Below are 25,703 nucleotides of genomic sequence, written 5' to 3' on the forward strand. Positions count from 1 at the left end.
TGAAAACTGTTTTTTACGCAATTCTCCGGCCCTATTTCTGCTAAACGCCCGGCGCCCACCGCTCTTTACGTGGGTTCATCAGATTAATGACGTTCCCTAGTTGCTGAGCAGTGGTGAATGAAATGTCACCCGCCTGGCTGTGGCGTTTCAGGCTGCGCTCGAACAGCCCCAGGAGCGCGGTGACGTGCAGGAGAAGCTCCGTGGGGGGGCCCCGGTGCTCCCCTGCCTCCTGCTTTTCCTCTCCCCTGTGGGAAAACGGCAGAGGGCATGTCCCGGGCTGCTGGGAGCCAGGCTGATTTGCTTTTCCTCTTAAATTTGGGGTGCCAAAGGCTTTTGGCAGCCTCTCTCAAGGCAGCGCCGCTGTGGCGGCCGCTTCAGTGGGCGTTTTGTAACCGGGGCGGGGAGGCAGCGCCGGGTCCCTGCGGGGCCTGGGGTGGGAGGCAGTGCCCCGGCCCTTCGGGAGGGGCCCGATCCTGCCTGGCCCTGGGGGAAACTGAGGCAAGGAGGGCAGAAAGGGGGGGCTGGAGGTGGCTGGGGGCTGCTCGGGATGGGGACAGAGCAGGCGGCGGGGACGTGACCCCAGAGCTGGGGCCTTCCTTTTGTCTTCGGGCTGGGGTAACGCGCACGCAGAGGGACAGAAGGACAGCCGGACGCTGATGGAACGGGCACCGGCAGCCGGGCAGGAGCAGGGCCGGGGAGCGGCCGGGCCCTGCTCCGTCCCTGCCGCCCCCCGCCAGCCCTCGCCCCTCTGCCGGCCGCTGCCCGGGGAGCGCTCGCGGGCGGCTCCCCCGCGGCGCAGCCCCCCGGGGGCTTCCTTCTCGCCGCCGTACCCGCGGCACCGGGCGCTCCCTGCTCCTGCTCCCCGCCGGCCCTGCCGCTCGGGGCGCCGGGGCTTGGGGCGTTGGTCGGGGGGAGGCTCAGCACCGGCCCCGCCGCTCGGCGCCTCGTGGCCGCCGGTGACACCGGCGGGCGGCACCGGCAGCAGCACCGGCAGCGGCACCGGCAGCGGGCAGAAGTGCCGCGGGCTCCTCCCGGTGTGCGGGGACCGAGCAGCCGCGGTTCTGCCCCGTAAGGCCTCGGCACCGCAGGGCCCGGAGCATCCCCGGGGTCAGGGCTGTGCCCCCACCCCCGGTGGGATCCGGAGCCCCCCCCTCCAGCACCGTGACACCTGCCCAGGGGACGGGGGGGGGGGGGGGCTTCAGCTCGTCCCCGCCGCTCGTCCAGAGCCGGGGCGGGTTGTGGGGTCCCCCCAGAGCCGCCCAGGACCCTTCGTCCTTGGGGAGGGGGCAGGCACCGGGCTGCGCACCCCCCGTGTTGGGCAGCTCCCGCCGGGGGGGGGGGGGGGCGCGGGTCGGGGTCTCCCCGCCACCAGCCCCGCTCCCGGGCGCGGGGGTCCCGCAGGGGTTGGGGTGGGCTGCGAAGGCCGGGGGGGGGGGGGGGGGCACATTTGGGGGGGGGGGGGGGGGATGAGACCACCGTGGGGGTGTTGGGGTGTGCGTGTGCCTCCCGCGGGGGGCGGGGGGGGCTCGCTGGGCGCCTCCCCGGCTGCTGCCATCTAACGGCGGCGTGCGCTGGAAAATCCCGGCCCGGGGGGGGGCGCGGGGGCGGCGCAGCCGCGGCGGGCGCGGGGCCGGGATGCGGCTGGATGGGGCTGCGGGGGCTCCTCGCCCTGCTCCGCGCCGCCTTCTCCTCCGCCGGGGATGAGGTAGGGGGGGGCACCTGCTACCGACCCCCCCCCCCCCCCCACACACACACCTCGGGGGGGGGCTCGGCTCCATCCCGGGGGGGGTCTCGGAGCCGGGGGGGGGCGGGGGGGGGGGTGTCGGGGCTGCGGGGACAAAGCGCGGACAATGCCGCTTTCATCTCCCCCCCCCCCCCCGCGGATAATTTGGGGGGGCACCGATCGGCTTCATCACCGGGCGGGGGGGGGGGTCTCAGCATCGCGCCCCCCCCCCCCATATCTCCCAATATCAGCCCACGGAGCCCCACGATCGGCTCGCCCCCATCCCCAAACCTATCCCCCCCCCCCCCAGGTCCCCCCCCAGTCCTATCCTTAAAATCCTCGCCCTCAACCCCCCCCCCCCCAAAAAAAATCCCTGCCCCTCCCTGGGCGCCCTGCAGCCCCCAGCGCCCACCCCCAGCCCCTACGCGCTGGCTGGGTGGGGGTCCGGCCCTGGGGGGGTCCCTGCCCTGGGGGGGTCCCTGCCCTGGGGTGTCTGCTGGGGGGGGGGGCACAAGGGGGGGGCAGAGCTCGGCATTTGACGGTGACGTGTGTGCATGCAGCAGACGTGTGTGTGGGGGGGGTTGCATGCGTGTGCACACGGGTGGGAGCATCCGGGGGGGGCGATGCTGTGCGTGGGCAGGGACACCCATGGGTGACCCCCCCCCCCCCCCCATGAGCCCCTGCCCCCCCCCCATGCCCAAGGCCCCCCCTTGGAGCCGGGCAGGACGCAGCGTGCGAGGGGCAGGCCTGGCCCCCGGGGGGGTGTTTGCTGTGGCTGGGGGGGGGTCCCCTGGGCCGTGCTCGCAGCGCGGTCGATCAGCGGGTGACAACAGCGCGGTTTGGTTAACGTCCCGGGGGGGCTCGGCCGGGGGCCGCAGCTGCTGGGGGGCTCAGATGTGGCTTCTGCTGGGGGGGGGCGGCTGCTGCAGCGCTGGGGCGGCCGCGCTCCTGGCCCTGGGCATGGCAGGGCCGGGACCCCCCCCCCTTGTATCCCCCACCCCGTGTCCTCTGGTGCTGCCGCTGGGCTGGAGGGTACAGGGGTAAAGGGGGGGGTACGGGGGGGGTGCAGGGGGGGGTACCCAGCTCCCCCAGACTGCCGCGCCCGGCTCTGCCCAGGCCAAGGATGCGCGGCACGGTGAGCGGCACGGTGCCATGGGCAATGCGGGGCGGTGCTGTGCGGGGCGGTGCTGTGCAATGGACAATGCGCTGCAGTGCGGTGCTGTGCGGTGCTGTGCGGTGCTGTGTGGTGCTGTGTGGTGCGGCGTGGTGCTGTGCAGTGCAGTGCAATGGGCAGTGTGGTGCTGTGCAATGGACAATGCGCTGCAGTGCGGTGCTGTGCAGTGCTGTGCAATGGGCAGTGTGGTGCTGTGCGGTGCTGTGCGGTGTGGCATGGTGCTGTGCGGTGCAGTGCAATGGGCAGTGTGGTGCTGTGCGGTGCTGTGCGGTGCTGTGCGCCGCGCTGCTGCTTCCCCCCCCCCCCCCCCAGCTTCAGCCTTCGCCGGCCAGATCCTGGCCCCTGAGCACCCCGGGGGCTGCGGGGGGGACACCGGATCCGATCCGGGGGTACGGCGGCTGCCGCGGTGCCGGGCGTGGGTTGTGGGAGCGGAGCCGCAGCCCCGGCCCCCCCCCCCCAGACTCTGCAGCCCCGGCCCCCCCCTCGGTGTCTAGACGCTTCGCAAATGCAGGTGCCGCCAGCCCCACCCCGCAGGCTGCAGATCTCCAGCGCCGCCGCCAGCGGCTGCACCCAGCCAGCGCTGCTGGGGGTCCTGTGAGTCCAGGGCACAGACCCCCCCCATCCCCACATCAACCCCCCCCTTGTCACCCCCCAGTCCCCCCCCAGCTGGAGCAGGAGCTGGGACGGAGGCCGGTGGGGTGCCCCCGCCCTGTGGCTGCACCGCCAGCCCCCCCCTATAGCTGGGGGGGGTCCCACAGGACGCCCCCCCCCCCACCCCGCTAAGGAGCCGCAGTGACCCCCAGGCTGCTGCGGCCCCCAGCAGCTCCCCCACCCCCCCTGCTCCAAGCCAAAGCTGTCGCCGCAGAGCTGGGGGGGTGCCGGGGAGGGGCCGCTCCGTGCCTCAGTTTCCCCGCTGTGCGGTGGGGGCGGTGCCCGCAGCCCCGGCTCCCAGCCCACCCCAAATGCAGCAGGACTCGGCACCCCGGCACCGCACGAGGCCCCCCCCCCAACCCCATCCCCGCCTGCTGGGTGCTGGGGAGGGACCCTGGAACCCCCCCCCCCCCCCCGGCACCACCCCATCATCGCCGGTCACTGTGGCAACGGGAGGCTGAGCTGGGCCCGCAGCCTCCGCTCCGCATCCCGCAGCTCCCACCCCGCAGCTCCCACCCCGCAGCTCCCACCCCGCAGTTCTCACCCCATGCCCCGCGCCCATCCCGCAGCCACCAGGCACCGTTTTCCATCCCGCCTTGTCCCACCTGCAGCCCAGGTCTGGCAGCTGCTCCTGCCTCCATCCTCCCCCTGCCTCCATCCTCCCCCTGCCTCCATCCTCCCCCTGCCTCCATCCTCCCCCTGCCTCCATCCTCCTCTTTCCCCCTTCATCCTCCTGCTGCCCTCATCCTCGTGCCTCCCTCATCCTCCTGCCTCCATCATCCTGCCTCTCTCCACCTTCCTCCTTCATCTTCCTGCCTCCATCCTCCCCCTGCCTCCCTCATCCCCCCATCTCCATCATCCTCCTCCCTCCTTCATCCCCCTCCCTCCATCCTCCTCCTCCCTCCTTCATCCCCCTGCCTCCCACCCCCGTCCTTCATCCGTCTCCCCCATCCCCTGCCCTCTCTCCCTCTCCCCACACCCCGCAGCCCCACGCCCAGCCCTCCCTGGGGGTTATTTCCCTCCCCAGGGGTTATTTGCCCCCCCAGGGGAGGCGTGGGGGGGGTCTTTGGGGCCTTTGTCTCCCGGTGGGATCCAGGGCAGCCCCAACACAGCGTGAGCAGGGTGCTGTGGGGTCCCCAGCGGCTTGGGGTGGCTTTTGCTGGAGACAAGGGAGGGGTGGGAACCATCGGGGGTGCCCTGGGGAGGGCGCAGGGTCCCAGGGGTGCCTCGGTGCAGAGCGGGACCCCCCCCAAAATGTGCTCCGTGGAGGCAGAGGGGTCCTGGGGTGCCGGCGAGCTGCGGTACGGGGGGGGGGGCTCCGGGTGGGGAAGGACAAAGGCTGGGATCGATCCCAGCCACGGCCCCGGGCAGCCGCCGGCCCTGGCCCCGCAGCGGGACCGATCCTGCCCCAGTGCTGCGGGCGTGCGGGGGGGGGGACAAGTGTGGGGGGGGTGCGCAATGGGATGGATCCTCCCCCCCCCCCCCCGCCCATGCACCCCCTGTTTGCACACCCCCATGCACACCCCCGTGCACACCCGTGGTGCTGATGAAGGCGGTGTGGGGCTGCCGCCAGCCGGACCCATGGGGTGGGTGGCGGGGGGGGGGGGGGCCATCCCTGTCCCCATCCCCATCCCCATCCCTGTCCCCATCCCCGTCCCCATCCCCCTCCCCATCCCCCCCATACCCACTTGCACCGGGTGTGCCCCCCCCAGCAGGTGCGAGGGGCAACCCCAGCAGGGCAGGAGGAGGCTGGGGGGGGCCCAGCGTGGCCAAAGGGGCACGGATGGAGCCCGGGGGGGGGGGGGCACGGCGGGGCCGGGGGTGCCGCTTGCTGGGGGGCCCGGGGCTGGCGGTGCCGCGGGTGGGAACAAAGCGGGGAAATCGGCAGAAAAGGAGAAGACAAAAGAGAGACAAAGGGAGCGGCGAGCTGGAGCTGCTGCGAGGGTGGAAATCAGGCAGGGGCTTGGGGGGGGGGGGGGGCCGGGCTGGGTCCTTGCGCTGGGGACGTCCCCTGTGGGGAGATGGGGGGGGGGCACCAGGGGGGGTGGACCCTGCCCCACGGCACCGGCTCCAACCCGGGCACCGCAGGTGCCGGGGGGGCCGGGATCAGGGAGCACCCCGGGGGGTGCTGCCCCAGCCCATTTTCACTGTCCCCCCCCCCGGGCCCCCCAGGCGCTGGAGGAGCTGAAGATGTCCGGCTCCATCGCCTCGTACGACCAGCTGGTGCGGCAGGTGGAGGCGCTGCGCAAGGAGAACACCCACCTGCGGCGGGAGCTGGAGGACAACTCCCACCACCTCTCCAAGCTGGAGAATGAGACCTCGGACATGAAGGTGAGCCTGGGGGGGGGGGGGCTTCAAGGTGGGGGGGGGAGCTGGGGGCACCTGCACCACGGGAAGGGGCCCGTCGGTGGCTTCCCTCCGCCTCCCTCGTGTCCTTCAGGAGGTCCTGAAGCACCTGCAGGGGAAGCTGGAGCAGGAGGCGCGGGTGATGGTGTCCTCGGGGCAGACGGAGGTGCTGGAGCAGCTGAAAGGTGATGGGGGGGGGGCTACGGGGGGCTTCGGGGGGGGTGGGGGCAGGGGGCCGAGCTGGCCGTCACGCCGCCGTCGCCGTCCCCAGCCCTGCAGCTGGACATCAGCAGCCTCTACAACCTCAAGTTCCCCGAGGCGGCGGGGGCCGGGGAGGAGAGCCCGCGGCACACGGCGCCCTGCAGGGACAGGGACAGCGTCGGGGACCTCGGCCGGGCCACCCTGCGGCTGCTGGAGGAGCTCGACCGGGAGAGGTGAGGGCCCCGGGGGTGGGGGTCTGGGGGGGGCATAGGGCCGGCCGGGGGCTGGGGGGAGGCTGTCCCCGCTGACCGGGGCTGTGCCCCCCCTCCCCAGATGTTTTTTGCTGGGCGAGATCGAGAAGGAGGAGAAGGAGAAGGTGTGGTACTACGCCCAGCTGCAGAGCCTCTCCAAGCGCCTGGACGAGCTGCCCCACGTGGAGACGGTGCGTGGGGACCCCCCCCCACCCAACCCAACCAGGGGGTGCAGGGGGGGGTCCTCCCCCCCGAAAAAAAATAAAATAAATAAAAAAAATCCCCCACCCTGTGCTCCTTCCCCCGCCCCCCCCCCCAGTTCTCCATGCAGATGGACCTCATCCGGCAGCAGCTGGAGTTCGAGGCGCAGCACATCCGCGCGCTGATGGAGGAGCGCTTCGGGACGGCCGATGAGATGGTGCAGCGGGCCCAGGTGGGGGCCTGGCCTCCTCCTACCTCCTGTCCTGCACCCGGGGGGGGCTTCACAAACCCCTGCCCACCCCCCCCTGCCCACCCCTGCTCCGGGCACCCTTGACCCAAGCCTTGTAAAATCCCCCCCATCCCCGCAGCCTTGCACCTAGCCCTGGGCATTGTTGCCCCAGCCCCACGCATCCTGGTCCTGAGCCCCACGCGCCCTTGCACCAGCCCTATACACCCTTACACCAAGCCCATGCACCCTGACACCCGGCCCCACGCACCCTCGTGCCCCCTCGCACCCCGCTTTTTGCAGCCTTGCCCCCCGGCTCTGGGCTCTCACCCAGCCCCGTGCCTGCCCTGGGGGTGCCGGGGGGGGATCCGGGGTGGGGGGGGGTCCCGGCCCTCGCTGACCCCCGCTTTGCCCCCCCAGATCCGCGCCTCCCGGCTGGAGCAGATCGACAAGGAGCTCATGGAGGCGCAGGACAAGGTGCAGCAGCCGGAGCCGCAGGTAGCGGGGACGGGGCTGGGGGGGGTCCGCAGCGGGGTCCGGCCCCGGTTCCCCGGGGCTGGGCGCTGGGGGGGGGGTCTGGGCGCAGCCTCCCCACCGTTGTCCCCGTCCCTGTCCCCATCGGCGGCCGTGCGAAGGCACAGGCAGGGCTTTGTGTGACTCGGGCACCGAAATGGGCAGTTGCCATGGAGACGAGAAGTAGGCCACGAGCGGCGGCGGCGGGCGCCCGCCGAGCTCCCGCAGCGTCTGCCAGCGGCCGAGCCACCGGGGCGGGCACAGGCACCCCGCCACCGCCACCGCCCCCGGCCCCCACCGCCCCCATCCCTCCGTCAGCCTCCATCCCTCCTCCATCAGCCTCCATCAGCCTCCATCAGCCTCCCTTCCTCCATCACCTTCATCCCTCCATCAGCCCCATCCCTCCACCGCCCCCATCCCTCCATCAGCCCCATCCCACCACTGCCCCCAGTCCCACCACTGCCCCCAGTCCCACCACTGCCCCCAGTCCCTCCACCGCCCCATCCAGCCCCACTCGGACACCCCCCACCCCCATCGCCAGCCCCCGCCGCCCGCCCGCTGTCCTCGCCCGCCCTTTTCCCTTCCCCGAGCCCGTTCTCGTGGCAGCGCTCCCGGCTCAGCCCCGATCCCAGCTCAGAAAATCCACCCGTGGCGCTGAGGAAGGTGCCGTGTCCTGGCAATGCTGCCGGATCTAATGGCACAATTCGGGTCCTGAAGAGCACCCAGCCCACAGGGAGGGTGGCACGGGCAAGCAGGGGTGTTGGGGGGGTGAGGGCAGCGCTGAAACCCCCCCTCACCCCCCCCCGGCCTCTGCAGCTCTGCGGGAAGCTGCCGGGCACAGAGGGGGACGGCACCATGGAGATCCCGACCCACCCCGAGGACGGGGGCAGCAGCAAGGTGAGGGGCGGCCGTGCTGGGGGGAGCTGGGGGGGGGCCGTGGCAGCTCCTGACCTGACACCCCCCCCCCCCCCATGCACACGCAGGTGGAGGTGGTCTTCTGGCTCCTGTCCATGCTGGCCACGCGGGACAAGGACGACATGTCCCGCACGCTGCTGGCCATGTCCAGCTCGCAGGAGAGCTGCCTGGCCATGCGCAAATCGGGCTGCCTGCCCCTGCTCATCCAGATCCTGCACGACACCGACCGCGAGCCGGGCCCCCCCGAGAGCCCCGCCGGCGCCAAGGACGCCCGCATGCGCGCCAACGCCGCCCTGCACAACATCGTCTTCTCGCAGCCCGACGAGGGGCAGGCCAAGAAGGAGATGCGGGTGCTGCACGTGCTGGAGCAGATCCGCTCCTACTCGGAGACCTGCTGGGACTGGCTGCAGATGCAGAGCAGGGACGGGGGCAAGGGGCCGGAGGGCAGCGCGGGTACGGGGCTGCGCGGGGCCGGATGGGGTGAGTGCACGTGTACGGGTGTGAACAGGCGTGTGGTGCACGCAGCCACACGTGTCGGTGTGTGCCGGGGGAGGAGGGGATGGAGGCGGCTGTCGGTGTGTGTCGGCCCCCCCCAGGCAGCCCCCCCCGGCTCACCCCCGCTCTCCCCGCAGCGCCGGTGCCCATCGAGCCCCAGATCTGCCAGGCCACCTGTGCCATCATGAAGCTGTCCTTCGACGAGGAGTACCGGCGGGCCATGAACGAGCTGGGTGAGCGCGGGGCGGGACGGGGGTAAAAGCAGCAGTGCTGGGGAGGGGGGAGTCTGGGGGGGGGGGGGGCTGGCTTGGCTCACCCCGTGTCCCGTCCATCCCCCAGGCGGGCTGCAGGCGGTGGCCGAGCTGCTGCAGGTGGACTACGAGATGCACAAGATGACGAGCGACCCCCTGAACCTGGCGCTGCGGCGCTATGCGGGCATGGCACTCACCAACCTCACCTTCGGGGACGTGGTCAACAAGGTCTGCGGGGGGGCAGCGGGGCGGGGAGTGGGGCCGGGGCAGCATGGCACTCACCGCGCTCATCCTCACCGCAGGCAACGCTCTGCGCCCGCCGGGGCTGCATGGAGGCCATCGTGGCCCAGCTGGCCTCCGACAGCGAGGAGCTGCACCAGGTGGGTGCCGCCGGCGGGGACGCCTCGGGGCACGGGGATGGTGCCCGCTATGGGGATGGTGCCCATGCCCACGGACCCCGCTCTGCCCTCCCAGGTGGTCTCGAGCATCCTGAGGAACCTCTCCTGGAGGGCCGACATCAACAGCAAGAAGGTGCTGCGGGAGGTGGGCAGCGTGGCGGGGCTGACGCAGTGCGCGCTGCACGCGGCCAAGGTGAGAAGCGGCACGGGTGGGAGCGGGCACCGCGGCACGGCCGGGGCTGACGCCGCCTCCCCGGGCAGGAGTCCACGCTGAAGAGCGTCCTGAGCGCGCTCTGGAACCTGTCGGCGCACAGCACGGAGAACAAAGCCGCCATCTGCGGGGTGGAGGGGGCCCTGGGCTTCCTGGTGAGCACCCTCACCTACAAGTGCCAGAGCAACTCGCTGGCCATCATCGAGAGCGGCGGCGGCATCCTCCGCAACGTCTCCAGCCTCATCGCCACGCGGGAGGACTACAGGTGAGGGGCCGGGAGGGAGGCACGGGGTGGGATGGGGGGGGGGGTCACGCTCACCGTCCTGATATCCGGAACCCCCGTCCCACAGGCAGGTGCTCCGGGACCACAACTGCCTGCAGACGCTGCTGCAGCACCTGCGCTCGCACAGCCTCACCATCGTCAGCAACGCCTGCGGCACGCTCTGGAACCTGTCCGCCCGCAGCCCCCGCGACCAGGAGCTGCTGTGGGACCTGGGGGCGGTCAGCATGCTGCGCAACCTCATCCACTCCAAGCACAAGATGATCGCCATGGGCAGCGCGGCCGCCCTCCGCAACCTGCTCACCAACCGGCCCCCCAAGTACAAGGACGCCGCCATCGTCTCGCCGGGCTCCTGCATGCCGTCCCTCTACATGCGCAAGCAGAAGGCCCTGGAGGCCGAGCTGGATGCCAAGCACCTGGCTGAGACCTTCGACACCATGGAGAAGCAGAGCCTGAAGAGCCAGAGCGCGAAGAAGCCGATGCGGCACATGGAGAGCCTGGTGAAGGACTACGCCTCCGATTCCGGCTGCTTTGATGATGATGAGGTGCCCAACATCTCCACCGGCGTGGAGACGGCCAGCGCCTCCGTGCTCTCCATGTTCCTGGGCTCCTCCTTCCTCCAAGGGCAGGCGCTGCCCCGGGCTTTGGCGCAGAGGCGCTGCCCGGAGCCGGAGAAGGACGACAGCGGCAAGCCGGCCGAGCCCAAGAAGCTGCCGCTGCCGGAGGACGACGTCTCGCTGGCCGCTGAGAAGCTGGCCAACAAGATCTCCAGCACGGTGGCCAAGATCGACAAGCTGGTGGAAGACATCTCCACCATGCACACGTCGTCGGACGACAGCTTCAGCCTCAGCTCCGAGGACCACTGCCTGGACTGGCAGTACGGCCCCGAGGAGGCGCAGGAGGCGCGGGCCCAATCCTGCTCGCCCTGCCGCCTCTCCGACACCAGCGGCTTCGCCAAGCGCGAGAGCCTGAGCCGGGCGCGCGCGCTGCTGCGGCTGAAGACGGCGTACACCAGCCTGTCCAACGACAGCCTCAACAGCGGCAGCACCAGCGACGGCTACTGCACCAAGGAGCACATGAAGCCCTGCACCAGGGCGTCTTTCCTCGACTACCGGGACGAGCTGCAGCGCTACCAGAAGCGGCCCAGCAGGCTCGACCTCAAGAGCATCCTGGGCAGCAAGCCCGAGCCCCCTGCGCTCAAGGCTGAGCCGGATAAGCCCGAGCAGAGGGAGCTGCCCGAACGGGGCAAGAAGACGGTGACTTTCCCCAGCCCCAAGGCGCTGGACAGGGAGCCAGAGAGGAAGAAGGAAGCGGGCAGCAAGCTCTCCCCCGACCCGCAGGTCCCCACCATCAAGCTCTCGCCCTCGTACCAGCACGTGCCCCTGCTCGAGAGCCTGGCCAAGAGCAGCTCGGTTGCTGGCCACCACTCCTCGCTCCTGGGCCGAAAGCAAGCCTGGCTGCCCCCCGCGCTCCTGCAGACAGCCGAGACCCTCAGCAAGATCCCCGAGAAGCTGTCGGCCCAGCCGCCGGCCGCGGCGGAGCAGGAGTCGGTGCAGAAGTACTCGGTGGAAGACACCCCCATCTGCTTCTCCCGCTGCAGCTCCCTCTCCTCCCTCTCCTCGGCCGACAACGTGCTGGACGGGCAGAGCCACAGCGAGAATGACCTCGACAGCGACTCCTCGCTGGAGATCCTGGAGATGGAGGATGGGGACGGGGAAGCTGAGGATGAGAGGCAGGAGAAGGAGAAGGCAGATCTGGGTCCGGCTGCGGCAGTGGGGATGTCCCAGCCCATCACCATCCCCTTCCCGAAAAGAGACAAGGTCTTCCTGCGGGAGTCGTCCCCCTCACGCCAGGAGGACCACACGCCCTCCAGCTCCTCGGAGAACTACATCCAGGAGACTCCGCTGGTCATGAGCCGCTGCAGCTCCGTCAGCTCCCTGGGCAGCTTCGAGAGCCCGTCCATCGCCAGCTCCATCCAGAGCGACCCCTGCAGCGAGATGATCAGCGGCACCATCAGTCCCAGCGAGCTGCCCGACAGCCCCGGGCAGACCATGCCGCCCAGCCGCAGCAAGACGCCGCTCTTCGAGCTGGGCTGCCAGCCGGAGAAAGAGACCAGCCAGTTCAACATTCAGTGGGAGAACAACGTCAAGAAGTTCATGGAGATCACCGACTTCAAGGAGCGCTTCCAGCTGCCCCAGGACCTGGACTCCATGGTCTATTTCACAGTGGAGAAACCCAACGAGAACTTCTCCTGCGCCTCCAGCCTGAGCGCCCTGCCCCTCCACGAGCACTACGTGCAGAAGGACGTGGAGCTCAAGCTGATGCCCACCTTCCCGGAGAAGAACAGCCTGAACTTCGTGGCGCACGAGAAGCGGGAGGAGCGGCGGGAGGAGCGCTACCTGGAGGGCAGGCGGCGGGCCGAGCGCCCCGAGCCCGCTTCCGACGACGACATCGAGATCCTGAAGGAGTGCATCAACTCCGCCATGCCCTCCCGCTTCCGCAAGGTGAAGACCTCCCTGCTCTCCGGCCAGGTCCTGCACCCGCAGACCAAGAAGCCCGTCCACGTCCCCGTCTACATGCTGGTGCCCGCCCCCACCCACCCGGCCGTCCCCAAGCACCTGCGTGCCTCCACCCGGGACCTCTACAAGGACGACGACTCCTTCACCGACTCGGCGGAAGGGACCCCCGTCAACTTCTCCAGCGCCGCCTCGCTGAGCGACGAGACCCTGCGCTGCCCCAAGGAGGAGGCTGAGCCTCCCCGGGGCACGGGGAGGAGGCGAGAGGCCGTGGCCGTGGCCTCGCCAGCCCGCAGATCCACCTCGGGCAGCTCGGCGCCCACCCGGGCGAGCTCAGCCTGCAAGGGCAGAGCGGGCTCAAGCAGGACCAGCCCCGTGCAGCCGAGCAGAGGCCAAGGTGTGGAGGGGAAGCGGGGCCAGCCTCCACCCAGGACGGAGCTGGAGGTGGAGAGGAGCAGCAGCCCCAGTGCCCGGCCCCGCAGCCTGCCCGGGAGGAAGGATGCGCCACGGGAGGACGGGGACCGTGGCGGGGTGGCCTTCCAGTCGCTGTGCCACACCACGCCGACAGAGGAGGCCGTCTACTGCTTCTATGAGCACGACTCAGACGAGCCCCAGGCGGGCAGGGAGGTGCCTGGCAGCAGAACCCAGCCCAGCCGGGCACCCCGCAGGGAGCGCTGCGGCGGCTCCGTGCCCAGGAAGGAGCCCGAGCCCGGCGCCCGGCTGGCCAAGGCAAAGGCCAAGCTGCAGAACAACCTGATCGCCGATGAGACGCCGCCGTGCTACTCGCTCAGCTCCTCCATGAGCTCCCTGAGCGACGCCAACCCCTCCGAAGGCGAGGAACGAGGCCAGCCCTGCGGCACGGCCCCCCGGCAGCGCCCTGCAGTGGCAGCGGGCAGGGTGCGGGGCAGCTCCCCCAGCCTCAACTCGGAGGACGACCTGCTGCAGAAGTGCATCGGCTCGGCCATGCCAAAGCGCCGGCGGCCCTCGGCGCGCCGGAGGACGGCGGAGCGCAAGCTGAAGCTGAAGGGCAGCAGCGGGAGGGAGCGCAAGGCGGAGGCCAGGCATCGCCCCGAGGATGGGGGCTCGGATGGGGGCTCGGACCTGGACAGCGTGGAGTGGGAGGCGATCCAGGAGGGCGCCAACTCCATCGTCACCTGGCTGCACCAGGCTGCGGCGTCGCTGTCGCGGGAGCCATCCTCGGAGTCTGACTCCATCCTCTCCTTCGTCTCGGGGCTCTCGGTCGGGTCCACGCTGCAGCTCTCTCTGGACAGGACGGAGAAGAAACGGGCCGGGAGTGCGGCCGGACGGGAGGCGGAGAGGAGGGAGCACGCCAAGAGCTGCGGGGAGGGGAAGAAGGCTCCGGGCGCGCGTCCCGTGGGCAGCGGCAGTGCCAGGGTGGAGAGGAGCTCGGCCCCGACAAAGCCTGTGCCCAACCTGCCCGTGGTCTTCCGCGGCAGGACCGTGATCTACATGCCCAGCCTGGCCAAGGACGCCCCCAGCCCACGCGCCACCCCGAAAAAAGCCCCCGCGGCCAAGCCCCAGGCGCCGGCAGCCAAGAACCTGACCCTGAGCCAGCAGCGCTCGCGCAGCCTGCACCGGCTGGGGAAGCCGCCCGAAACGGGGGACCTGGCGCTGCCCAAGCGCAGCACCACGCCGCCCGCCCGCATCGGCAAGGGGCCGCCCTCCTCGGGCTCGTCCCGCACCTCCACCCCTTCACAGCACGCCCCCAAGAAGCTGCCGTCGCCCTCCCAGCTCGCCAAGCAGGGCCCCGCGCTGGCGGGCAAGGCAGGCGGCTTGCCCTCCCCGCCTGGCCCCCCCAGCAAAGCCCCGGCCCCCAAATCCGCAGCCCCCAAGCAGCACAAGACACAGAAGTCGCCCGTCCGCATCCCCTTCATGCAGAAGCCCAGCAAGAAGGTGCTGCCGAGCCGCGCGGCCATGCCGGTGCTGGAGGAGCAGGAGGGCAGCAGCAAGGCCAAGGGCGGGGGGCCGGGGGGGCCGGGGGGCGGCCGGCTCAACCTGGTGCGGATGTCGTCCGCCCGCTCCAGCGGCAGCGACTCGGACCGCTCCGGCTTCCTGCGGCAGCTCACCTTCATCAAGGAGTCCTCCAGCCTGCTGCTGCGGCACCGCGCCGAGCTCTCCCCGGCCGCCTCGGTGGCCTCGCTGGCCCGCGGCGCGTCCCCGCAGCGCAGCCGGGCCGCCCTCCCCGCCGTCTTCCTCTGCTCGTCCCGCTGCGAGGAGCTGAAGGCGGCCAAGCCGGCGGCACCCGGACCGCGGCCGCAGGTCCCCAGGGCGCAGCCTGGCTGCAAAGCCCCCCCCGCGCCCAAGCCCCCGCGCAGGACCAGCTCCGAGAGCCCGTCGCAGCTGCCGGTGAAGACGGGTGTCCCCGAGCCCTTCAAGAGGTACTCGTCCTCGCCCAACATCAGCGTGGCGCGCAGGACCGGCAGCCCGTCCTCCGTCCTCTCCGCCTGCTCCGAGGCCTCGGCGCGGCGGCGGAAGCCCGGCGAGGTGCCCGGGGGGGCGGCAGAGAAGCCGCCGATGATGATGATGAAGGGCACGTGGCGCCGCATCCGGGACGAGGACATCCCGCACATCCTCAAGAGCACGCTGCCGTCCTCCGCCCTGCCGCTGGTGAGCGCCGCGGAGGAGCAGCGCCCCGGCCCCAGGAAGACCAGCGACGCCGTGGTGCAGACCGAGGACTTCTCCACCACCAAGACCAACTCCAGCACCTCGCCCACGCTGGAGAGCCGCGAGGGGCCCCAGCGCGCCCGAGATGGCGAAGCCCCGGCCCCCGCCAAGGCCACCGTGCCCATCTCCTTCGGCCACGAGGCGCCGGCCGGGACCTTCCCCGCCAGCCGGCACGGTTCCCCGAGCCGTGCCGCCCGCGTCACCCCCTTCAACTACGTCCCTAGCCCCATGGTGGTGACGGCGGTGGCCGACAAGGCGGTGGAGAAGATCCAGGCGTAGGCAGCCGCTGCAGGTGGAGCCTCGGCACGGTCCCATGCCGGGGCAGGAGGGACCCCGTGGAGCCGCAGCGCCGACACACACCCATGGGTGCTGCTGCCCCTGGGGACGGAGACGTGGGACAAGTGGAGAGCAGCGAGCGTCACCCCGACCCTCCCAGCTGCGGGTTTATTTCAATGCAGCCCCACGGGATCCCCTGCTGAAGACCTGGCAAAGCCTGGGGGAACCCATGGGTGGGGGGGGGGGCCGGGGCTGATGGCTGCACTCAGGCGCTTCTCGGTGCTGTCTCCTCCTGCCAACAAGTTCCCGGCGTGCTGCAGCCCCAGGGTGAGCGGGGGGCCACATCCCCCACCCCGCACACGCACCCCGGGAGCACACCAAGCCAAGCCTTAATGCCAGGCCCCCGCTGCACGCTTGCGCTCGCACACCAGCACCGGCTCTGCCAGGCATCGCAGCGCCTTTATTGCCGGGGACGTCCGCCCCCGCAGGGACACTGCCGGGGCAACGCAGGGACAGACGGGGCTGGGACACCATTTGTGCTGCTTGAGGCTGCTAATTAGGGTGCTGGCTGATTGCTATCGGGCGACGCACAGCTGTGGTGCTGGCGGGGGTTGTGGCGATGCGGTGGGTGGCGGCAGGGGACGCGGTGCAGGAGCTGGTGCTGGCGATGGTCAGGGCTGGGCGCTTGTTGTGGTCCCGGCTGGCTCGTCCTGGGGGGTTCCTGGGGTCCTGTCACCAGGCTGGGGGGTGCCCTGGGAGGGGACGGGGTGCTGAGGCGGCACTGGGACACCCAGCCCCGAGGAAAGGGTCTGGGCCCCCCCCTGCAGCCCCCAGCCCCCCGGTGCGGCTGGCAGCGAGGAGCCCACGCGTCCCCTTGGCCGTGGACACGAGTCCATCCAGGACTGGATTACGCCCACGAGCAGGGGTCTGCTGGCCCCAAAGCGCTGGGGACGCCCATGTCCTGCTGCCAGCCGGCCCCATGCACCCAGGGGTGGGCTGTGGCAAGCCCCCTCCCCCCCCAGTCTGGGTACCCCCCAGCCCCCCAAGGTGCCCCCAGCCCTCCCACCCCACTGCCCACTCATGCCTTTGGACAGGGTGCCTTTGGACAGGGGGGTGCCTTTGGCCCTGGGTACCAGCAAGATGTGGGGTCCCATGGGGGTCCCTGGCCCACAAGGACAGGAGAGAGGGCTGCGGGGCCACATGTAGGGGTCTCAGGGATGGACACAGGGGGGTGTGGGGGCCCCATGGGGTCTACAATGAAAGGCACTGAGAAGGGCTGCAATAGGGGCGTGGGGACGGGCAGCAGGGCCGCAGGAACAAGCACCCACAGAAATGGGAGAAAACGGGGGGCCCACAGTCCCCGGGGACACCCCGTCCGCCCCCGACTGCCATCACCACGCGCAGCACCCCCGTGCGGGGACGCCAGCACCACCCCACGGCTCCGGGTTCAAGTGCCACCGCCCCGGCCCCGCTCTCCCCCGTCCGCCCCGTGCGCGCCCCTCGGCTTCGTCCCCGCGTGCGCAGCATCGCGCCGGGTTTGCGGTGTCCCCCCCCCCCCCCCCCCCCCGCTGTATGTATGTACCAAGGATGTTATTTTACCAGGACTCTCCGGACAGTATTAAAAATGAAATCAAACCCGTGTCGATGGCGAGGGCAGCTCCGGCCGTGCCGCGCAGCCCCGGCGCAGCGTCCGCTGGATCCACTTCTTGTGGCCCACCGCCGAGGTGGCCACCGGCGGCTTGAGGGGGTCGCCGGGGCGGGGGCCGCTGAAGGACATCACCCCGGCCACCGCCGCCGGCTGTCCGCACACCAAGGGGCTCCCGGAGTCACCCTGGGTGGAGGTGGCGGTGGGGGCCTGGCCTCCCGCAGACCCCCGGGCACCGAGGGGGTGACGCTTGGCGTCCCCTCGCCCCCCGCACAAAGCCCCCCCAGCCCCTCACCTTGGTGGGAGCGGCGCCGCGGTGTCGGCCCTGGAAGCAGATCATGGTGGGGGCGATGCCGCCGTGCCAGAAGCGGCTGTTATTGCACATCCTAGCGTCCAGCACCGCCACCTCCAGCTCCTGCAGCGCGGCCTCCGGCTCCCTGCGCCCGCCCCAGCCCGCCAGGCTGCACGCCGTGCCGGCCGCCGGCTCCCGCCGCAGCAGCGCGATGGGGCGCCGCGTCCTGCTCCGTGCCACCGTCCCCGACAGCTGCGGGCAGCGTCGGCGCCGGGTCACCCACCGGCTGGGGGGGGGGCTGGGGGGGGAGGTAGCAAAGCCAGCGCAGCACCCATGGGTGCGCGGAGACGTCACCGAGATGTGAAAGTGCTCCGAGGTGAGGAAAGGAAATGGCACCCAGCCCGGCGCAGCGTGACAGCCCCGCCGCCGGCGGTGCTTCCCGGCACCAACCGTCCCGCGGGGACCCTCCCCAGCCCCGCGGCCGGCGCGAAGCCCACCTGGAGCAGGAGGAGGTCGTTCTCCATCGTCTTACGGTTGTAGTCGGGGTGGGGGCAGGCTGCCCGGATGGCGAAGCTCTGCGTGGCCGCCCCGTGGTCCCAGAGGTGATGCAGCCCCACCACCACCTTCCCGGGGCCCTGGAGCCTGTGGAACCCACGGGACGTCCACGCGGGTGTCCCGACAACCCCCCGTCCCCCCCCGTCCCCGCAGCGGGGCAGGATGCGGCCGCTCCCCGCTCACCTCTTTGGGATGCAGTGCGCGGCCGTCAGCACCCAGCGCCGGTTCAGCAGGGCTCCCCCGCAGGCGTGGACGCCCCCAAACTGCACCGACACCATGTAGGGCCGGGAGTGGGGCTTGGCCTCGCGCCCCCCGATGATCCCCAGCCGTGACCGGCCCCGGGCTGACGGGGGAAGGAGAGCTCCCGGTGCTGCCGCTGGGGAGCGGGGATGGCCGCTCTGCTTCTCCACCGATCCCTGTGGCGATGAGACCCCGCTGGCCCCCCCGGCCCCCCCGTGGTGCTCACCCAGCCCGCCCGAGGGCAGGGGCAGCAGCAGCAGCAGCAGCCCCAGGCTCGCCCTCGCCTCCATGCTGCTCCCTCGGGCTCCCCGTGCTCGCGGCAGAGGCGACGCGAGGCTCAGGTGCGCGGTGCTGAGCCGGGGCAGAGGAGGGCTCTGATGATGTGCGAGGTGGGAGCACGGGCCCCCTGCTCTCACAGGAAGGGGAGAAGCAGAGCGAGCGCCTGAAGGTGTGAAAAAAACACCCGCAGAGACGCAGCCCCAACCGTCCCATGGAGACAGCGGCGCTGAGCCGCCCCCGTGCACCACCACCTCGCACCCCGAGCCCCCGGGGTGCCGGCGCCCCTGCTGCCACCCTGCCCCAGCAGCCCCGTCCCCGTCCCTGCCTTTCAGCCGAGCCAAGGAAGCCCCATCCACAGCTTTCCCAGGAGGGTTTTTAATGAGAATTTTTCCCGATTTGTGATCACCGCAGCCCCAGGCGCACCCGGCGCAGCGCGGCACCCCGCTCCCACCACCGCACCCACCCTTTCCTGCAGCCTAAAAACCACCCCGAGGCTGCACAGCCGGACCCCGACCCGCAGCCCCCGGCTCCCCCCTCAGCTCGTGGCCTTGGGGGCAGCCCCGGTTCGGGCCAGGCTCCTCAGCAGCCTCTCGAAGAAGAACTCGGTGCGGTACTCGAGCTGGTTGAGGTGCTGCAGGAAGAGGGGCACCTCGCCCCTCCTCACCCCCACGCGCACCGGGATCACCCTGGTGCCGCCGCGCTGGACGCTGTGCTGCAGGCTCCACTCGGAAACGCGCTGGCACCACGGGGCCCCCAGGGCCTCGGCGGAGAGGAGGAGGACGGCCAACGGCTGGCGCGGCTGGCCTCGGCGGCGCTCCGCACGGCGCACGTCCCGGCCACGCGGTCCTGGTGCTCGGCGTAGCCCTGGAAGCCCCGTGCCCTCAGGTACTCCGCGATGCCGGAGGCGACGCGGTCGTCGGCGGGGCAGTACCAGATGGAGAAGTCGTAGGCGAAGCCGCGGCGCGCCGACATGCTCGGGGGGGGGCCGCGGGCTGGTTCCCCCCGCCGGGCTCGGAGCCCACGGTGCCGCCGGCCGCTCCCCGGGGAAAGGTCAGGCGCCGAGTCCTCCCGGAACCAAGCGCCGCCGCCGGTGCCGTGGGGGCACCCCAAAGCGCTCGGGGGCTTCCCGGGGGGAGCCGGCGAACACCCCCGGGATGCTCAGACTCGCCTCCTCCTCCTCCTCCCTGGGCGGCCTCAGAAGGCCTTCTGCCTCGTCTCGGCCATGTCCCGCTCCAGCGCCGCGCCCGCCCGCCGCAGCTCCTCGCACTTCTCCGCCAGCTGCCCGCGGGCCTCCCGCAGCCTCCGGTTCGTCTCCACGTAGCCGCGGCTCTGCCGGTACAGGCGCTCCCGCTCCTCCGCCGCGGCCTCCAGCCCTGCGGGGCCGTGGGGGCGGCTCAGCGGGGAACGAGGGGGGACGCAGGGGTCCCCGGTGCCCGTCCCGCTGCCCCCAGCCCCCCCCCGGGGGGCTCTCACCTGGTGCGGGGCCGTCGTGGTCGCCGGAGGCCCGGGGGGGCTCCGCGGGCAGCAGGAGGACGGGGTCGGCCGGGCGCGTGCCCCCCACGTCGGCCAGCACCTGCTCGATGGTGGGCGGCTCGGGGCGCGTGGGCAGCACCCGCTTGGCCTTGGAGCTCATGGCGGGGGGGGTGGGCCTGGGGGGGGGGGGTGGGGGGGTTGTGAGGGGGCTGATGGCAGGACAGACGGACGCTGCCGACCCCAGGACAGACAGACACCCCTCCCGGTCCCCTGCCTCGAGACAGACAGACGCCCCTCCCTGCCCTAGGACAGACGGACACAGATGGGTGCCCTCCCCTCCCGGCCCCCCCCAGACAGACAGACAGACGGACAGACGGACCCCCTCTCCCCCCCCGTCAGACATCCAGCCCTGACCCCCCCGGACAGACAGACAGACAGACAGACAGGCCCAGCAGAGCTGCCCCGGGTCAGTTTGAGCCCCCCCCTCCCCGACAGACAGACAGACAGACACAGACCCCTCTGGAGGGACACACGGACACCCCCCCCCCCCCCGACAGACCGACTCTGTCCCCCCGGACGGACACACGGCCCCCTCCCCCCCCCCCCACCCCGGACAGACGGACCCACTCGCTCCTCGGGGACGGATCCCACCGCCCCTGCCCTCCCCCCAGACGGACAGACAGACCCCCCCCGCCCCAGGACAGACGGACAGACCCCTCCTTCCCCTGCCCCCCCCCCCCCCCCCCCCCGCGCCCTCCCCGCGGCCGCCGTACCGCCACGCCGCGCCCCTCCCCCTCCGGCCACGCCCCCTCCCGTGACGTCACCGCACAGGCCCCGCCCCCAGCGGAGCCGCGGCGCCCCCCCCCGGCGGCGGACGGAGCAGGCGGCTGGGGGGGGGGGGTGGGGGGGGGGGGTGGTTTATTGGGGGGGGGGGGGAGGAACGGGGGGCACCGGGGGGACGGGTCCGGGCTGGTGGTGTCCTGGTGCTACCGCAGAGCCCTCCCAGTATCATCCCAGTGCCCTCCCAGTATCATCCCAGTATCATCCCAGTGCCGTCCCGGTGTCATCCCAGTATCATCCCGGTGTGGTTCCAGTGCCGTCCCGGTGCCTCAGTCGCTCTTCGCGTCCCGCGCCAGCTTCACGGCTGCCCTGGAGGCTGCGGGGCAGAACCGGGGCCGGGTGAGGGCCACGAGAGCCCCGGGGAGCCGCAGCCCCCCGGTGGTGGGGGGGGGTGAGGGCGCAGACGGGGCTGAGCCCGGCCGCTGCTCCCCGGGGGGGCTTCGCGTGGGGGGCTGCAAGCGGGGCCGTGAGCTACGGGACGGCCCCCGGGGGGGCTTCAAGCAGGGACATGAGCTATAGGACGGCTCCACGGGGGCTGCAGGGAGGGGGGCATGCGCTACGGGATGGCTCCTGGGGGGGGCTCCAAGCAGGGAGGGGGGCATGTGCTACAGGATGGTCCCCGGGGGGGCTTCTAGCAGGGACATGTGCTATGGGATGCCCCCCCGGGGGGGCTTCTAGCAGGGACATGTGCTATGGGATGCACCCCCCCGGGGGGGCTTCTAGCAGGGACATGTGCTATGGGATGCCCCCCCGGGGGGGCTTCTAGCAGGGACATGTGCTATGGGATGCCCCCCCGGGGGGGCTTCTAGCAGGGACATGTGCTATGGGATGCACCCCCCGGGGGGGCTTCTAGCAGGGACATGTGCTATGGGATGCCCCCCCGGGGGGGCTTCTAGCAGGGACATGTGCTATGGGACGGCTCCAGGGGGGCTGCACCCGCTCTACGTGGGGTCAGGGGCGGTTGTGTGCGACCCCCCCCCCCCCCCCCCGCTGATTTCTGCAAGAGCAGGAGCTCGGCACAGCCGGCACCGGGGGGTCACCGGGTGGGGGGGTCACACAGAACGGCACCCCGTGCGTCGGCGGGAGCCGCGGGCGTTACGGGAGCCGCGGGCGTTACGTACGGACAGGCTGAGCTGCGGGGCCACCTCGGCCGCCAGCCGGGCTCTGCTGCTGAGCAGCGTCTGCAGGACTGGACCGGGAGGCGCAGAGAGAAGAGAGAGGGTTACGGGGCTGGGCCGACGGCGGGGGACGGGGGCTGCGGGGGCGCAGCCTGCTCCTCGGGCTGGGGTGGGCTCCCGGTGGGAAGGCAGAGCTGCCCCCGAGGCCCCTCGGGGCGAGGAGTTGCCCCAGGAAGGGGCAGGACTGGGGGGAGGACAGGGGGAGGACGGGGACGCCCAGCCCGCGCTACCTTCTCGGGTGACGGCGGAGGCCGCATCCAGCGCCTTGGTGCTGAGGTCGCCGAGCACGGAGTCCACCGCCTGGTGGTGCTTGAGGAAGCAGGGCCGGATGACGTTGTGGTAGAGCACCTGCGAGCCGTTCCAGGACACGGGGGCCATGCACCACACCAGGAACAGGCACTGCGGGGTTGGGGGGAGAGACGCTGCAGGGCTGGGGACGGGAGGGCGAGGCAGCCGCTGGGGTGCTCCGGTCCCATCCTGCCCAAGACTGGAGCTCCTGGAGGCCCCGGGAGCTCGGCTGAGCTGTGCCACCGCCTCTCCTGAGCAGGACAGCGCCAGCTCGGTTACGTGGCCCTGCCAACAGGCGCACGCGATCCCTGCGAGCTCGGCCATCGGGTGAGGGGACTCCGGTAACCACAGCCCCCTCGCTCCCCCCACGAAGCCGTTACCTTCCCGACGTAGTAGAAGGGGAACCAGTAGAGGAAAGTGTCGGAGAAGAACTCGGCCACGCTGAAGATGCCGTACACCACCCAGTACGTCAGCCACGTGGTGTCGTCCTCCTTGCTGGAGCTCTCGATGGCTTTGATGCTGCGGGTGGCAGGGGACGGGTCGCTGCTTCTGCGGGCTGCCAGACCCCAGACCCCGCAGCACGCCTGCCCCACGAGCTGGGTGCTGCTGGCTCGCGCTGGGACCTTGCCAGGCCCTGGTGTTTTCGGGACCACGCTCTCGGGAGCTTCCTACTCACAGCGAGCACCCGGGGCAGGGAGACCCCCAGCCAAGGGCAGGGAACGCCGTGAACCCGGTACTTACGAGACATACGCGGGGTAGACGAAGCCGATGAGGTTGCAGAGCAGCGAGGCACCGTAGCCGAACACCAGGTAGAGCCCCAGGAAGGCCACGGAGCCTGCGGGGGCAGAAAGGAGAGATGGGGGTTTGTGGAGGGGCAGCTGAGGGGAGCCACAGCGGGGGGCTTGCTCTGGTCACCATTTGTCCTCTCCCTGGCCTGGGGGGGACGGTCCCACGGCAAGCACACAGCACTTTGAGTCCACAGCCACTCCGAGTCCACCTCGAGCCAGCCTGCCCGAAGGAAAGGAGGGACCCAAGCCCCGGGGCTCATCCCAACCTGCCTCCCCGCAGCTCTCTGCACGCGCCTGTGCTGAACGCGTTGGGAACTCAGCCCCCCCCCGAGAAACAGCAACCCAGTCCCGCTTCCCCGGCACTGAATTAAATCGTTGAATTAAACACAAGCCAAAGCTTCGCCTGCTTGGCACCTCCTCAGCCCCAGACACCGGCAGAGGCTGGACCAGAGGAGCCAGGGAAGCACCCCCGGGACCCGCAGAGCCCGGGTCAAGGGCATTTTGTGTCACCCCAGCGGGGTCTCAGCTCCTTCTCGCCCTGCTTACAACGCTCCGTCGGTGTAAGCGCCTTACCCTGCAGCAGGCAGAAAGCCGGGACTTAACGTCTGCGGCAGCGAATTAGGGGAGAGGGGCACGGAGGACGGATCACCTCCGAGCTGCTCACGGCAGCGTTTCTGCCCCGCGCGGGCACCCCGGGGTGCTGGGGCTTTGCAAGCAGGGGGGCAGGAGCAGCACCCCCACGGCAGCGGGGGCAGCTCCCCGCACGCAGGACTAACAGGCAGGTTCGGGCAGCTCTGGGTTTCGTTCCCTAAAGAGCCTTAGGATGGATTTCACAGGCTAAGTTTAGCCCCCGGAGGGATTTACGTAACGGCAAGGCACAAAGGGGGAGGCTCGGCTTGCACAGAGGAGCCTTGTGTGTCAGGGGGCAGGGAGGGACGGGCCCGGGGCGCGAAACCCACAGTGCGAGCAGAGAATTAGGAAAAAATCAGGCAGAGGAAGGGGTTGTCTCTCCCCTTGTGGATCCAGACAAGGATCCACCCCATGAAGCTGCCCCCAGGCACCCATCCTGTGCCCGAGAGCCCCCCAGAGCCCCAGCCCCGTCTCCCAGGGGAGACCTTGGAGGTTCCTAAAGCCTCAATTTTCGCAGCACTGAAGAGAGAGCGAGGCTTTGCCACGCAGCTTGGCAGAGAGGAGCCTTCCCCAACCACGGGCACGAGCAGCTGGTGTGTCCGTCCCGGCCGGCGGGCACGGTGCCTCGGCGAGGGGACACCGTCCTCCTCCGAGGTGACTTCCACCCGGCCGAAGGCACCGCAGCGGCCGCGCTGCCCAGAGCGAGCACTGGGCTCGTACCGGTTCCAAAGGTGCTGAGCTGCCCCCGATGGGTTCAAACACAGATTAGGGACCGCTGCAGAGCCGGGGAAGGCGAGAAAGAAATCCGGTATTTGTTGTTTGGCACCAGCTTCGCCTTTCAAGACTTCGGAGCTCTCTGCAGGAGCCAAGTCCCCTCTCTCCCCCCGACACCCCAAAGGCCCCCGCGTGCCGCCGCAGCCCCGGCAGCGTTTTGCTCGGAGGGCTCCTGGTGTCCTTCCCGACACGTGCCGGCTCCCACATCCCTTCCCGAAGGAAGAAAGCAGACAAAAACGAGCTTTACAGCCGGGAGGCGGAGGGGAAGCGCACGGCGGGGTAACCCAGACCCCCCCCCCCCGGGAAGGTTTCGCACTGAAATATGAAATATTTGCAGCCGTAAGCCATAAAGCGGCACAAAGCTCCACGTGGCCAAGGCCAGGGGCACGGCCACGCCGGGGGCGATAGGCGGGGGGGGTCAAGTGGGGCCGAGGAGCCGTTCCCGGGGGAGATATCTCTGGTTTCTCATTAATGAGCAAACAGCATCTGGTTAACGAGCGGACCTCTGCCCTCCTGCTGGGGGGGGAGGACAGGTCCCTGCTGTAGCTTGGCTTCCCCGGGGGGGGGACGGGGGACACGGCGTGTTTAAGGGGGACCTTGTGCCAGCAGCGGGGACTAAAGGCGAGGACGATGGTGCTGACACCCCCCAAAAACAAAAACACCCCCAAACACCTCCCTGATCCCCCTCCCAGACCCTCCCCAGCCCTGCAGGACCCCCGGACAGGGCGGTCAAAATCCCCCAGGAGCAGGGCATGGGGGGGGGGGGGCACGGGGCTGCGGGGGGGGCACCCAAAATTGGGGGGGGAAAACACAAAACTGGGGGGGAAACACAAAATTGAGGGGGACACACAAAAAGCGGGGGGACACCCAAGAACGAGGGGGGTCACCCAAAAATCGGGGGGGCACCCAAGATTGAGGGGGGACACACAAAAATCGGGGGGGTACCCAAGATTGAGGGGGGGCCCCACAAAAATCGGGGGAAGACCCAAAAATCGGGGGGAGATCCCCAAAATCGGAGGACGGGGGGGAGCTGCAGGGAAGGACGGGGGGGGGGGCAGCACAGCCTGGCAGCAGAGCCTTGAGGAGCTGAGGGATCCCTGTGGGTCCGGGGAGCCCCCGTGGGGCTGGGGGTCCCGGGGGAACCGGAGGGATCCCGGGGGAACCGGGGGGCGCGGGGGGGGGGGGGGGGTCCCGGTCGCACCTGAGGCCAGGTAGAGCCGCCGGACTCCGGTGCGGGCCTCCAGGCGGCCCAGGAGGTCTGCGAGCGGCCCGGGGCGGTCGAGGAGGCGCTGGAGGCGCTGCAGCACCGTGCCCATGGCTGCGGGCCCCGCTCCCCGCCGCCCGGTGCCGGCCCCGGGGCCCAAAGCGGCGGCGGAGCGGAGCGGGGCGGAGCGGGGCGGGCAGGTGG

At 71.1% G+C, this 25,703-nt stretch overlaps 4 protein-coding genes across 12 annotated transcripts; 1 reads left to right on the forward strand and 3 right to left on the reverse strand.

The window, feature by feature from the left end:
• The first annotated feature begins 1,570 nt into the window (after window positions 1-1,570).
• Window positions 1,571-16,893, forward strand: APC2 (APC regulator of WNT signaling pathway 2). Of its 4 annotated transcripts, none has more exons than XM_066983734.1 (15): window positions 1,571-1,705; window positions 5,721-5,879; window positions 5,989-6,079; window positions 6,166-6,328; window positions 6,429-6,537; window positions 6,666-6,779; window positions 7,194-7,271; window positions 8,103-8,183; window positions 8,270-8,681; window positions 8,834-8,929; window positions 9,036-9,175; window positions 9,250-9,327; window positions 9,422-9,538; window positions 9,607-9,821; window positions 9,907-16,893. In XM_066983734.1, the coding sequence occupies exons 1-15, from the start codon at window positions 1,646-1,648 to the stop codon at window positions 15,314-15,316; spliced, it is 7,323 nt and encodes a 2,440-aa protein (XP_066839835.1). In that variant the 5' UTR covers window positions 1,571-1,645; the 3' UTR covers window positions 15,317-16,893. The 4 variants fall into 4 exon arrangements, with proteins under 4 accessions (XP_066839835.1, XP_066839837.1, XP_066839834.1 ...); XM_066983736.1 differs by having other exon boundaries at window positions 8,270-8,654; XM_066983733.1 differs by lacking the exon at window positions 1,571-1,705 and adding an exon at window positions 3,999-4,164.
• GZMM (granzyme M) lies at window positions 15,752-18,528 on the reverse strand. Of its 5 annotated transcripts, XM_066983740.1 has the most exons (6): window positions 18,272-18,528; window positions 17,989-18,148; window positions 17,748-17,892; window positions 17,254-17,502; window positions 16,950-17,144; window positions 15,752-16,065 (listed from the first exon to the last, which is right to left on the reverse strand). In XM_066983740.1, the coding sequence occupies exons 1-6, from the start codon at window positions 18,333-18,335 to the stop codon at window positions 15,985-15,987; spliced, it is 894 nt and encodes a 297-aa protein (XP_066839841.1). In that variant the 5' UTR covers window positions 18,336-18,528; the 3' UTR covers window positions 15,752-15,984. The 5 variants fall into 5 exon arrangements, with proteins under 5 accessions (XP_066839841.1, XP_047911250.1, XP_047911249.1 ...); XM_048055293.2 differs by having other exon boundaries at window positions 15,752-16,053; window positions 17,989-18,528; XM_048055292.2 differs by having other exon boundaries at window positions 17,989-18,528.
• Window positions 18,529-18,677: 149 nt separating this feature from the next.
• C27H19orf25 (chromosome 27 C19orf25 homolog) lies at window positions 18,678-20,665 on the reverse strand. The gene is made up of 3 exons (XM_066983744.1): window positions 20,571-20,665; window positions 19,798-19,973; window positions 18,678-19,697 (listed from the first exon to the last, which is right to left on the reverse strand). Exons 2-3 carry the CDS (start codon window positions 19,955-19,957, stop codon window positions 19,519-19,521), a joined length of 339 nt encoding a protein of 112 aa, XP_066839845.1. The 5' UTR covers window positions 19,958-19,973; window positions 20,571-20,665; the 3' UTR covers window positions 18,678-19,518.
• A 35-nt stretch (window positions 20,666-20,700) lies between these two features.
• Window positions 20,701-25,690, reverse strand: REEP6 (receptor accessory protein 6). 2 transcript variants are annotated; one of them, XM_066983741.1, is made up of 6 exons: window positions 25,497-25,690; window positions 22,845-22,938; window positions 22,484-22,622; window positions 22,046-22,214; window positions 21,759-21,826; window positions 20,701-20,953 (listed from the first exon to the last, which is right to left on the reverse strand). In XM_066983741.1, exons 1-6 carry the CDS (start codon window positions 25,609-25,611, stop codon window positions 20,936-20,938), a joined length of 603 nt encoding a protein of 200 aa, XP_066839842.1. In that variant the 5' UTR covers window positions 25,612-25,690; the 3' UTR covers window positions 20,701-20,935. The 2 variants fall into 2 exon arrangements, with proteins under 2 accessions (XP_066839842.1, XP_066839844.1); XM_066983743.1 differs by lacking the exon at window positions 21,759-21,826.
• Window positions 25,691-25,703: the final 13 nt, after the last annotated feature.

The sequence above is a fragment of the Anser cygnoides genome, chromosome 27, assembly GCF_040182565.1.
Source record: "Anser cygnoides isolate HZ-2024a breed goose chromosome 27, Taihu_goose_T2T_genome, whole genome shotgun sequence".
NCBI classification, from domain to species: Eukaryota; Metazoa; Chordata; class Aves; order Anseriformes; family Anatidae; genus Anser; species Anser cygnoides.

Coding starts and splice junctions, on each gene's coding strand:
- APC2 (XM_066983733.1), top strand. CDS start 4,096: ATGCCCCGCGCCCATCCCGCAGCCACCAGGCACCGTTTTCCATCCCGC. Junction 5,880..5,988: donor ATGAGACCTCGGACATGAAG/GTGAGCCTGGGG, acceptor CGTGTCCTTCAG/GAGGTCCTGAAGCACCTGCA. Junction 8,184..8,269: donor AGGACGGGGGCAGCAGCAAG/GTGAGGGGCGGC, acceptor ATGCACACGCAG/GTGGAGGTGGTCTTCTGGCT.
- GZMM (XM_048055292.2), bottom strand. CDS start 18,335: ATGGAGGCGAGGGCGAGCCTGGGGCTGCTGCTGCTGCTGCTGCCCCTG. Junction 17,145..17,253: donor GCGGCGCCGCTCCCACCAAG/GTGAGGGGCTGG, acceptor ACCTCCACCCAG/GGTGACTCCGGGAGCCCCTT. Junction 16,066..16,949: donor TGCCCTCGCCATCGACACGG/GTTTGATTTCAT, acceptor GTCCCCTCCCAG/GGCACCCCCCAGCCTGGTGA.
- REEP6 (XM_066983741.1), bottom strand. CDS start 25,611: ATGGGCACGGTGCTGCAGCGCCTCCAGCGCCTCCTCGACCGCCCCGGG. Junction 22,939..25,496: donor GCGGCTCTACCTGGCCTCAG/GTGCGACCGGGA, acceptor CTGCCCCCGCAG/GCTCCGTGGCCTTCCTGGGG. Junction 22,623..22,844: donor GTCTACCCCGCGTATGTCTC/GTAAGTACCGGG, acceptor TGCCACCCGCAG/CATCAAAGCCATCGAGAGCT.
- C27H19orf25 (XM_066983744.1), bottom strand. CDS start 19,957: ATGAGCTCCAAGGCCAAGCGGGTGCTGCCCACGCGCCCCGAGCCGCCC. Junction 19,698..19,797: donor CCACGACGGCCCCGCACCAG/GTGAGAGCCCCC, acceptor ACGGCCCCGCAG/GGCTGGAGGCCGCGGCGGAG.